Genomic DNA, 12,968 nt, shown 5'->3' on the forward strand with positions numbered 1-12,968 from the left:
CTTGTGTTATCTTTGACTAATGTTTAAATTTGTTTGATGATCTGAAACATTTAAGTGTGGAAAACATGCAAAAAAGTAAGAAATCAGGAAGGGGGCAAACACTTTTTCACACCACTGTATATATAGATATATACTGAAAAAAAGTGTTTTCTTTCTCCACTTTTATATTTGTCATGCACAAACAGAATCATATGCACATATTCTGTGCAGTTTTCCATTATGGAAACATCTCCAAGAGGAGAGGGTGGGTGCATAGGTGGGGATTTGCACAAGAACCCAGCCAACAAGGACCAGTCAGCATTCTTCTTATACAAGTGCAAAAAGAGCTATTGGAGGAGAAGTGGCATGTATAGTAGAAGCAGTGTAAGGATGAGTGTAGAGTGAGAAATGGCGCGCAGCTTTTACCAAATTCTGTTTGATGAATATTCCCATTGTTGCAAAGACAGCTGTTTAATCAGACTCACTATTTCACATGAAGCCTGCAGGGTGAGGAAAATGTTCTTTGTAAAAGATTATGGTTTTGAGACAAGGTATAAAAATGATTATAGCCATTTATCACCATTTGCATATACTTCAGGCAACATTTCAGTTTTGCTTCTCTGTGTTTTTGGCTCAGTTACATCAAAACACTGAGCTACTGTAAGTAGAATCATTTTTTTTAAACATATGGTTAGTCAGTGACAAGTAATGCATGAAGGAAAAAGAAGAAGAGGGAGTTTTGTCCCAGTCCCACATCACATACAGTATGCTCTCTATATTTATAGTATACAATTTTTGCAGTTCCTAATCAAATAATGTTTACACTTTCTTATTTGTTTGTAGCAGGACATATTTATCGGCACAGACAGACGTCAATCAAACTTTAACACTAGTGCCAACAGTGTTGTGAAGTGGGTGGAGCTATTTTGGGCACCTTTGGTTCTGTCGGTAAATGTCACACTCATTTCCTACAAAGACAAAGTTGGTGACTCACAGTCGAAACGCCTTCATCACTTGGCTGGGCACAAAACTCTCCTGGCTGAATCATCAGTGCAAAAGATAGGCAACTGTGTTAGACAGTGTCTGGTTCTTTGGTTAAGAGTCAAAGGTACAGAAGCCTGGGTAGAGAAGGTAATTAGGACTCCCCAAGGTGCATGTATGAAAGAAACACCCAACCAGAAAGCACACAATGCTGTTACATGGAGCAAAATGATGGGTAGCAGTTTAAATAAGATAATTAGAGAACCAGTGTTACAATCTGCACCTTCTGTCACTTCCATACACTATACACTCGCCAGCTTTAGTAGTTACATCTATTCAACTGCCCATTAACAGGAATAGCTAATCAGCCAATCACGTGGCAGCAACTCAATGCATTTAGGCATGTAGACATGGTCAAGACGACCTGCTGAAGTTCAAGACGAGCATTGGAATGGGGATCATTCTTTTTGCAACCTGTGGAGTCTCTTCCTGCTGGCCATTAGAAAGACTGCAGGTTTAAGGCACTTGTGCATTGGCTTCGCTTTTGGCTACATCCACTTCTTTTATATAATCTATGGTCATTTGCTTTCAGATTCTACATGAGTTCTGCTCCCAAGTGCAATGATAAAGCATTTTGAAATTGCAACGTTTTTTTTTTGTCCATAACAGTGGCTGCCAAGGCTTGTGGGTATTTAATGAGTATTTAGAGCCATCCAACATACCAAACCGATGGTAGAAAAACAAAAAACAAATATGATTTCTCAGAACAAATAACTTGGTGATTATGTTTGATCTACAATATTGAAAAGAGTCCTGTTTTTCTGTGTTGAAATATATGAAATACGAATTTACAGCAGAGAAAAAAATACCAGAGCCAACATCTCTTCTATTTTGCAACTCCATTAAACTTAACAAAGAGCCTTTTCTCACTTTAATGTTATTTTTATATTATTTTTTTGTTCCTGAAAACTTTCTCAAGCTGTCTAATCACTGTGCATTTTTTTTCTGGTTGCAAATTGCTTTTACCTTCACATAGCTTCCATCAGCACTCCACTACACAGTTTACTCTGCATACCAATATCTATGTAAGTTATTACACTGTCACATGAACATGTACTATATATGCAGTGTGGTTTCAGGAAGCAGCTTCTGTATTTGCATGTCATGTATACCTCAAAGAAAGTCATGCAAATCCAGAGCTGTTCATGGCTGGCTTTGTTTGAAAGATCACACCATTGTCTTTGCCATGAGACGATATGTGTTTGATTATGTATTCCCTCCGTCTGCCAAACAGGTTATTGCTGTGTTGTTGGTGTGATCCCCATTCAAATGATGCGATGCGAGGCACCTCACAGCTAATGTTCTCATTACAGCTCAGACGTGCTGAGAAGAAAAAGCTAGAGTGCGTGTATGTATTAATGCGTGTGTGTTTGCGTTTGTGTGGGTGAGTGAAGTCATGCGTACATATGCTTGTTGGCACAGGACAGTAGTTCTTTTGCCATGCAGATCCCTGTACGCTTGTTTCATCCTCATAGTATACCTCTAAGCGTGTGTGAGCCTGTGTGAGAGCTGATCAGTGGATAGGATGGAAATACACGTTGGGTTGAGAACACCATTAGTTGAGAGTCAGCAGTTCTGCAGGATGGAGACCGAGGGGGAAATGGTCCCTCTCATGAATAGCCTCCCATGGTATATTCTCAAGGCAGAGAGAGAGAAAGAGGAGGATGAGATGATATATGAAACCATTAGGCTCCTAACACCTAAAACACTTAGTTCAGCTGCATGTGTGCCATTACTGCCATTACGCTATATGCTCCAGGCTCCATGGTGACGGACAGAGAGGAGGACAAAGGAGGAGGAGGACAGAGGAGCAAGATAGAGGGAGAGGAGTGGGATGACCTGTGTGATAGAGAGGTTGCGTGATGTCATGCATTACTGATAGGAAGAGGAAAGGCTGGTAATGTGATGCTACAGATAAAGGAGGGACCTCTCTTGCTCCCTCTCTCTTCCCCTGATGAATCTCTCCAGCCCTGCTCCAGCGCTAATAAAGGAAGTGAAGTGATCTCTTTAGCCACAGATTAGGATAGGAATGGGGGTAATGTCATTACATATGGTGTCTTATAGGATACAGATCGCTGACTTCATAGGGTGCATGGTCTCATCTGCAGACAGGATTTCTAGTAGCATACATGCTTAGATTATATCAAAAGTGGTGACAATCTTGTGACAATAAGCACTGGCGACATACAAGCTATTATGCATCCAGTCAGTCAGCATTCTGAAGTGCAGTTTCATATGCATATTGTTAGTATATTCATTTTCTCAGCCTGTAGCCTCCATTAATTCATTGCACCCAAATGTGCTAGATATAGCGCCTCAAAATCAATACGTAGACATTCATTTGTATAATTGCAGTAAACAAAAGAGATCACCGCTGAGAAAAGCTTGCTTAATAAACAAGATAAAGCCCACCACTATGGTTTCATTTTTTACTGTAATCACTCTAAGCCATTCCAATTAATTTGGCAGTGGTACTTTTAATAAGGCCACATGTAGCACCTTAATGGAAAAGCTTTCCTGTTTTTATACCTCTGTGCTAGCAGTAGCAGTGACTGTAGGCATTATGTTTTCAGGTTGTTTGTCAGTCTGTCCGTCTGTCAATCCATCCATCTGTCTGTCCCATATCTCAAGAACGCCTCGATGGAATATTCACCTGGACTCAGCAATGACCTGATTAGATTCTGGTGGTCAAAGATTAAAGTCACTATGACCTTAAGTCCTTGCCATTTTCATGAAAACTATATCTCAATCACTCAAATTTGGCACAAACGTTCACTTGGACTCAAGGACTGGTTAGATTTTGGTGGTCAAAGGTTAAGGTCACTATGACCTTTAACGCCATATATCAGTAACAGAGGGGTAGACACTTGGTCAGATTAGGGTTTTCATGAGAACAGATACTTCGGTACCAAGTCGATGCCAACACGCAAAAAATATGTCGGTACCTGTCTTTTTTTCAGTACCGTAAGTACTGGATGCAACTTTGCCCTCAGCGGGCTGTGTCGATTCCTGTCAGAACCGACGTATACGCGCGTCAGTCTGTGCCGAGGACGAGCGCTGAAGAGGAACGCCTGTTCTCCATCGTCTTTGCTAGAAACAATGGCTTCTACAAGTGCTAGAGCTTAGATCGGGCCCAAAAAATCCAGCCCAACCCCACCCGAGCCCGTGCATGTTCTGTCCGAGCCCGTCCCGTCCCGTCCCGTCCCTTTAACTGTAATTATGAGCCCGAGCCTGGCTTAAACCCAACTTTTTTTAAGGATACGAACGTGGACATTGAAGGCTGACTCTCCTCTTTCTTTCCATGGCAAGCCTTCATCAGGTGCCTCTTAAGTGTCGAGGTCCCCATCTTTTTGCTGTCATATACCAGCATCGCTCTGCACTTGATACACTCGAGGAAGCTGACACACATGTTGTCACGGTTGATCACTCACATGTGCGCAGCCAGTGGCGCCGTCATCGTGGTATGGAATGAGTATTGAGAATCCTGGAAATTCACTGGTATTGGTATCGACTACTGGAATTCTGGTATCGTGACAAGCCTAGGTCAGATACTAAATTTGTGACAGTAATCTTATGTGTCCACCTTGAAACTGTGCTGATTGTGTAGATCTTCTGTGCTGCCGGGTTGAAAACGTGTAAAGCATCCACGTTTTAGAAATTGTAGCTTCTTTGCAGCAACATCCATGTTTGAGGTATTGTCAACTGTCATTGTTACATATGAGTCAGGACAGACATGGGTGTAAACTGTAACTGCAACTTGATAGTTGGCTGAGGCATACAATTGCAAGGCGATAATTCCAGTCTTGCAAGTGAAATAGTGTGTTAAGTCAATTTAGAATTTATACCCATATTTATGAATACAGGTAGCAAATATGTCTCGAAGGGTCCCAGTATTAGTCAGTAAAGTGCTGTTCTCCGCATGAAGTCAAGTTTTCATTGTTATGCATCGTGAACACTGTGTTTTGACATCTGACCAGCTACTAGCCGCAAGCAAGAGGAGCTTGTCAGCAAGAAAAAGGAGTGTAGAAGAGATGTGTGTGTTGAACCTGAAACCCTTTCTTTGTCTCCAGCACAAAACAGGAGTTACCATTATTATACATAACAGCTGAACAACAATGCAGCTGGTTAGAGTCAGGTGATACAGAGAGCATCTTTTAACCCTATATACTTCAACTACATGGTGATCTTAAGTATCTATTTAGTAGGCTGGGCTTTAGTAGTATCTGTTTAGTATTTAAATGGGCTGATTAAAAAGGACAGGGTTGTCCCACTCTTCATTAAAAGCTGCTCATTTGCCAAATTGATATTGAGCATATTTTAACTGTACTGTTGAGCTGGCATCGTCCCCTAGGTGAACCGTTGGGGATCACTAGTAAAACTGCAGAGTAGGGAGAAGCTGAATGCATAAATATGTGATGTGGGCCGATGGATGATCCCTTGGTGGAGGAGCAGACGAGGTGAAAGAGGTAAAGAGGAGGAGAGGAAGAGATGAGTAATCTTAAAGGAATACTTTACCAACAAAATGATCATTTGTTTGTCAGTTACCCACCACGTTATGTTAATTTGTGAAGAAGACTTTGTTTTTCTTTCATGCTTCTACGGTGAACGAAGATCCAAACAAAAACAAGAGAAAATTCTTGATGAATGAGATTAACAGGCAGCAGTGTTTCACAACAGCAATACTATATCAAAACATGTGTTTGCAAACTCTCACAGAACTCATGCAGTATAATCCAAGTCTCATTTATCCAGTCACATTCTCAGTTTTTCCCAACACATGCATTTGCACTAAAACCTGAGTATTTAAAACACTTCCAGATACGAGTGGTGCCTGGGCAAGCGTGTGTGTTTGAACTCTGCTCATTGAGCGGAGTTCAAACGCATACGTGGAAGTGCTTTGAAAAGTTTTAGTGAAAATTTGTGTGTTTGGGAAGTACTTAGCATTTGACTGGATATATGAGAGTTGGATTATACTGCACAAGTTGTGTGAGAGTTTGTAAACGCATGTTTTGATATAGTTTTGTTGTTGTTAAATGCGGCCCCCTATGACTTCATCAAGACTTCTCAGTTTTTGGATTCTTCATTCACCATGAGATCATGTGTTTCAAGTGAACGAAACAAAGATTTCTCCATGAATTAAATGCAAGACTGGGTAAGTAGTAGATACACAAATTATCATTTTGCAGATGAAGTATTCCTTTAATGGGCAATGGTTTTATATCTTGTAGTGCCTGTAAAGGAATTTGGAGAGTCATATGTATGCAAGGGCGCAATTTAATCAAGTTTAGGTGAAGTAAAAAAACAAATGTAGTGAAAAATTCTCCCCAAATAATTACAAGCACATTCCTTTTTGCTGCTTGGATGTTTGAGGTTGAGTGATTGCATGGTCAGTATAAAACTACTAAAATTGGTATTTAACGCCAAGTGTTAAGATACTATATTAACTAAATGCTCAGGCACTTGATAGCTGTTAAGGAACACATAATTTCATTATTGAGATCCAGGGAAAATTGCCCACTACTGGCAAAAGAGATTGCAACTGTTTATCTGTCTGAAGACAAATGTTGAGAATTCAGCTATTAGGCATGATTGTCATTTGTGGAAGGAGATACTGTGAATTGCAGTACTGTTTGAAGGGCAGATTCAATTTGTTTTTACTTGTGGCTGTCTTTTCATTAGTAGACTGGTGAGATTTTTTTGTAGCTGGATGCAGAACAGCACACATTTTGAACCAGTCAACTATAATTTTACAAAGATTACTATAAATATGAGTTACACCAAGAACACTATCTTAACCACAGGAAATAAACTCCTTTATCTTTTCACCCCCTCACAGCTGGAAGTTTCAACCACAGACTTTGCTGGAAACCTTGTTGAGGGACCGGTCATGCTAGTGATCACCATCATCGACCAAAATGACAACCGGCCCATCTTCAAAGAGACACGCTACACAGGAGAGGTGCTCGAGGGATCCCCTACAGGTAGGTGTCATTGTTATATTGAAGGACTCTGGAGAGAACTGGGCTTTTATTGGATTTAGTTGGACAGCAATATCACACACACTATGATTGCTGCACTTGAGATGTCTGTGATCTTAGGCTGAGGTGTGGTTGTGTCGATGATATCTACATTTGTGTCCTGAGCCAGGTAGCTTTTATGTGTTGTTGCAGTGATTGAGTCAAAAAACACACTGTACATGCTTTCATTTTTAAATCAGTGCAAGACAAATATCTTTGATTAGAGCGCCGAACTCCATGCAGTTCACCTCAGCACCTTATGATGCTTTCAGACCTTGAATTCACTTGCTTTGGTCTGAATCAGGGACTAATTTTGTTACAAAGTTGCATAATTGCCTAGAGTTGGTTTGTGTTCTCACGGCAGCATTTACAAGCGGACCAGATCAAATGCCTTGTGCAAGAAAGCTGCTCTTGATTGGTCAGAATTTGCATGGGGGAATAATCCAGGCAGTAAACAAAACGTTGAAGAAGAGTACACTTGCGAGATACATGCAACACTTCCTAATGTCACAATGGAGGGACAACTGTATGCGGGCTGATTTTAGCGCTGGTCATCGTGGACTATATTGCTGTCATTGTTCATTTTAGGCAAACCATACAGTTTGAAAACGAGGCGCAGCTCATACTAGAAAACAATGTTTCAAAGCATTGGATGCACCAAATGTGCATATTAAGGCAGTGCAGGAGGAGGCGCACATTAATAATCTACCAAGCCTGAACGTGCTCATGCTTGTTTAACCCAAACAATGCGTAATGTGAGTGCAGTTGGTGCGGATCGAGGTCGGAACACGCTCTCACCACAAACAAACCGCACCAGCATTCTTTTGTAACCGGACCAAGACCACCTCTTCAAGAAGGTCTTGGTCCGGTTGTTTTGGTGCACACCCGAGTGTGATTGCTGTGTTCACACCTGCCCAAACAACCCACACTTAGGGTGCAAACGAACTTAGTTAGTTAGTTTGAACTGATCCAAACAGGGCAGGTGTAAAAAGCACCCTAACGAATCATTATACAGTGCTGTGAAAAAGTGTTTGCCCCCTTACTGATTTATTTTATTCTTGCATATTTGTCACACTTAAATGTTTCAGATCATCAAACAAATTTTAATATTAGACAAAGATAACCTGAATAATACAAAATGCAGTTTTTATATGATGATTTCATTTATTGAGGGAAAAAGGCTATCCAAACCTACCTGTGGCAGTGTGATAGACTGTGGCACCACCTGCCCTCCACTCCCCCATATATTCTTTTGTACGAGTGCTGCCATGAGGGGGCTGAAAGCAACCTTTTTTGTTTGTTTAATGTGCTTGTGTTGTCTCATTTTTCACACACAATCTTATGTCATCAGAATAACTTAAGGACGCCGTGCTCACTGTTGCCGTAAATATCCTCATATCACACTTATTACACCCTCTTTTTACCCTTCCTCTCTCTTCTGTGACAGCGCCTTGAAATAGTGTGACACTGACACTTGGTGGAATGAATTCCAAAAATTTGAAGTTTACCATTTGTTGAGCTGCGTTTGAGTGTATTCTGCAGACATGTATCTTCTTGTGTCTGTGAAGATGAACTTGAACCTGAAGGTATTATACAGTCAGGCAGACAGGGTTCTTGAATCAGTGGTGTGATTTCAGGTTGCCATTTTAGCATTCAGCAAGGCATCCCTCAGCAAGTGTGTGATGTCACTACTATTACCGCTATGTAATCGTGGAGGTGTTGCTGCTTTACTGGATGATTAATTTTCACCACTAATGTTATTTCTAAATCTATACATATTGTTGCCGTGGCTACAAAGTGTCTGACAAAATTTCAGTAGAGCCAAAAGAACTCCACTGAAGTAGTATACAATGCTGCATTCAAGATCGCATACTTTTTCTATTTACTTTCAGTATGTGCTACACTTGCGCTTACAAAATACCTACTGTTGCATGGAGGTGCATACAATTGGGGCATACTACTTCGTCACAACATTTTGCCTTGAACTTTAACCCTCTAACACATACATTTGTTGCGGTCCATAGTGTAAATTTGAAATAAAAAGAAAAGTATTTGATTTTGAAGGCAGCAGACATCAATGTTATCACCATTACCTTGGAGATGTAACAAAACGCCTTTCATTGAGCTCACCAGAGGCAGAGGTCAACCTGGAACGCTCTGCTGTTGTTACTGTGCAATGTATGTATTTTTAAAGGGACTCTATGTAAAATTCAGAGTGTATGAGTTGTGTGGACACAGTTCTCAGTATGGAAGTTGACCAGCAGCCAACAGTGTTAACTCCATATGATGCAAAACAACAGCAACAGTGCAGACAGAGCCCATAGTGTCCCAATATCAGGGGTAACCGCCCAATGAACACAGCGCAAAGCATAGGCAATGAGCTAGCCAGTTGGATACACATATGCACTAACATGCACAAGCAGCCAGACCTGCTTACCACAAAAAAATACATGGAGAAATTCAGATTACAACCCACACAGAGGGAGCATGACTTCATTCTCTGGTCATGATGCCATTATTCCACTATATCTATACATAGCAGTTAGTTGTTGCTGCCATATTAATACTGTGAATATCACATACAGCTCCTTTACCTTTTAAGTTATAACTGCATACGTTGTTGATTCTCACATATTATATTCATGACAGAAAAAAAAATGACAAGCATATCTCTGTCATTGTTGTAGATATGTCTTTTTGTTGTTACTGGTACCTTTATGATTATTCTGTTCAATTCCTTTTCCTATTATTACTATATGTTTGACTGGTCACCATTCACTTGAATGTGCTGTAATCTGTCATTGAGGCTTTTTTTTGTATCATGGTCAAGCCATACAATTATCTTCAATGACAGGTATTGTCAGTGAGTTGTCGTCTGTTTGCAGCTCAGTCAACGTGACATGTCTTCTGCTGTGCAGAGGATTGTGGGTCCAAATAGCCAGAGAAGCATGCTGGCTTGCATACTACAATGTGTGACTGAATGCAGAAGGACATCCTGGTATTTTTTTGGCGTATGGCATTTGGCATACTATGTATAGGGACATACTAAATCTCTTTTTTTTGGCATACTAAATAGTCTGGGTATTGAAGCGCACAGCTAGATACCAGTTTTCAGTACAGGATCTATAACTGCCCTTATTTGTGGCAAAACAGACAGAACTCATTGAGTAAATCCACCTTAAAAAATATATAATTTTGGTTTGGAAATGTCTCTCCACCACATTCTTGTTTCTTGTGATTTTTCACACCTTAAATTTGGTACTTCCTCCCCCTCTTCTCTCCTCTCCCCGCTTTTCCTCTTCATCTCTGTGTCTGAATTTATATGACATTCCAAGAAACTGGAAAGCAAAATACCATTTATATTATCAATTGTCAAGTTTTTTGGCAGTTACCTTATTCTGATGGTCGATAAATAGAGACAGATGTTACTTTATGAACTATAGTGGGGGACTCTGCACTACCTTTTCTCCCCCTCTCATGGTCAAGTGTTTCAAAATGAACCATTTTGAGGCAAGGCTGGCAGAGCCTTTGAGAAGACTCTTCACCTCTGGCTCCTGCTGTAATTCTTAACGTTCTCTTAGATGCTTTTGTCACTTTGTCACAGCAGCTTTTTTTTAGGCTCTGAGCTGTTGTCATCGCTATCACCATTGCTATCATGGTGACAGCTGTGCCCTCACTGGGCTGAAATATAAATAAATGCTCTTTGAATGTACAGCATTTCTATTTCAGGAAAATTCTACTTTGCTAACCTGCTGTCACCTTGATAACAAGCTGATTGTTTGTGCATGTGTGTATCAGTCTTTGAAGCAGGGGAAATTAAGATTTAGATTCACTGTTTTTTTTATTCAATTTACGTAGAGCTGTGGTGTGAATGACTGTCATCCACCTCACAATGGTTATATATGACCTGATGCGTGGGTGAGAATTGAGGAGGCAGTTACACTGTCGCCGTTCACTGTCAGGGTCTGTTTGGCTTTTATTGCTGAATGGTTTCCTACACTGGCCCGTATATCTGGATTCACTTTTCTGCAGCAAAAACACATGAAAATTGGGTTATTTAATGGAATACTTCACCTTTAAACTGATCATTATTATAACAACTACCCGCTATGTTTAACTGTGAATTTGTTAATAAAACTTTATTTTTGTTGCATGCCTCCATGGAGAATGAAGAATCCAAACACTGAAAAACTTCTTGATAACGCTGAGTAAAAGGGGGCCACGTTTAACAACAGTAAAAATGTACTAAAACATCTGCTTGCAAACTCTCACACAACTCATGCATTGTTCTGTTTCTATTGCCAATGGGTTCTCCCCGTGTCAGGGTGGCTTTTCTCCGGGTACTCCGGCTTCCTCCCACAGTCCAAAGACATGCAGGTTAATTGGTGACTCTAAATTGTCCATAGGTGTGAATGTGAGTGTGAATGGTTTTCTGTCTCTATGTGTCAGCCCTGCGATAGTCTGGTGACCTGTCCAGTGTGTACCCTGCCTCTCGCCCAATGTCAGCTGAGATAGGCTCCAGCCCTCCCCGCGACCCTCAAGAGGATAAGCAGTTAGAAAATGGATGGATGGATGGATGTTGCCAATAGTGGGCAATCTCCCTGGATCACACTGATGAAATTATTTGTTCCTTAACGGCTATCAAGTGCCTGAGCATTTACTTAATGTAGTACCCTACACTTGCCGTTAAATATCAATTTTAGTACTTTTAATACTGGGCATACAATCACTCAATCTCAACTATCCATGCAACAAAAATGAATGTGTTTGAAATTATCTGGTGAGAAATTTTCACTACTTGTTTACTTTCTCTCACAATTTCTTACTTTCCCTTAAATTGGAATACATTTTATCTTTGTCTTTCTCACGTCTCCATAGTGAACAAAGAATCCAAAAATGGATTAAATTCATAATTAAATCAGAGTAAAAGTGGTCCACGTTAAATAGCAGCAAAACTACATCACAACACCTGTTTACAAATGCTCACACAACTCATGCAGTATAATTGAACTCTCATTTATCCAGCCATATGCTCAGTACTTCCCAAACACATGCATTTTGTTAAAACCTTACCATTTAAAACACTTAGACATGCAAGTAGCACACCTGGGAAGGGCAAGTTTTTGAACTCTGTATTGAACAGTGTTCAAACACACCGCGCTACTCATCAGTGCATGAGACCGTTTATAGAAGTGTTTTAAATGCTAAGGTTTTAGCAAAAATACACGTGTTTGGGGAATACTAAGCATACAACTGGATAAAGAGAGACTTGGATTATACTGGGCAGGTTGTGTGGGAATTTGGATGCAGACTGCTTTAACTTTGATTCATCAAAATTTTTCTCTGTTTTTTTGGATTATTTGTTCACTGTAGAGCCATGTGAGAAAAACGAAGTTTTCTCCACAAAATTGATCTTTCACTAAGCCAGCTGTTGGAGTGAGCGTGGAGCCGACACTGTAACTAACAGCACTCCCTGAAGAAATTATATCATATTTTTGGAAAAATGAAGTGTGGATTCCAGAGAGAAGCAGACAGAGAGGTCTACAAAATGTGTTTGAAGGATATATCCAGGATGTCAGACTGAGCTCCAAATCCCCAAAACCAGCCTGAAAATAAAGGACATCTGAAACGACTGCATTAGAGTCAATGGAGCACAGCTGTATTTTCGTCTGACCCTGGTCTGAGCCAGCCCGATGCTACGTTATGATTGGCAAGTCTGAGTCCAGGGACGGGACTTAGCAAAGTCTCAACTTACATAACAAACAGTAAGTAAGTGCAGGGCTCAACAATAAGGATTGCCCGATTGCCCGGGGCAAGTAAAACTCAAGGTCGGGCATGTAAACTAACAACTCACTTGCCCGATCGGGCAAGTTGCTAAAAATAGTAAAAGTTAATAACTAATTGATAAAATAAATGTATTTTAAAACGTGC

At 40.4% G+C, this 12,968-nt stretch overlaps 1 protein-coding gene across 1 annotated transcript in view; it reads left to right on the forward strand.

The window, feature by feature from the left end:
* cdh13 (cadherin 13, H-cadherin (heart)) overlaps positions 1-12,968 on the forward strand; it is a 456,544-nt gene that overhangs the window by 235,227 nt on the left and 208,349 nt on the right. The window contains exon 7 of the mRNA XM_050074237.1: positions 6,857-7,001. Coding sequence (XP_049930194.1) covers positions 6,857-7,001 — 145 coding nt within the window. The remainder of the gene's footprint in view (positions 1-6,856; positions 7,002-12,968) is intronic.

This window comes from Epinephelus moara, chromosome 20, assembly GCF_006386435.1.
Source record: "Epinephelus moara isolate mb chromosome 20, YSFRI_EMoa_1.0, whole genome shotgun sequence".
Classification (NCBI taxonomy): Eukaryota; Metazoa; Chordata; class Actinopteri; order Perciformes; family Serranidae; genus Epinephelus; species Epinephelus moara.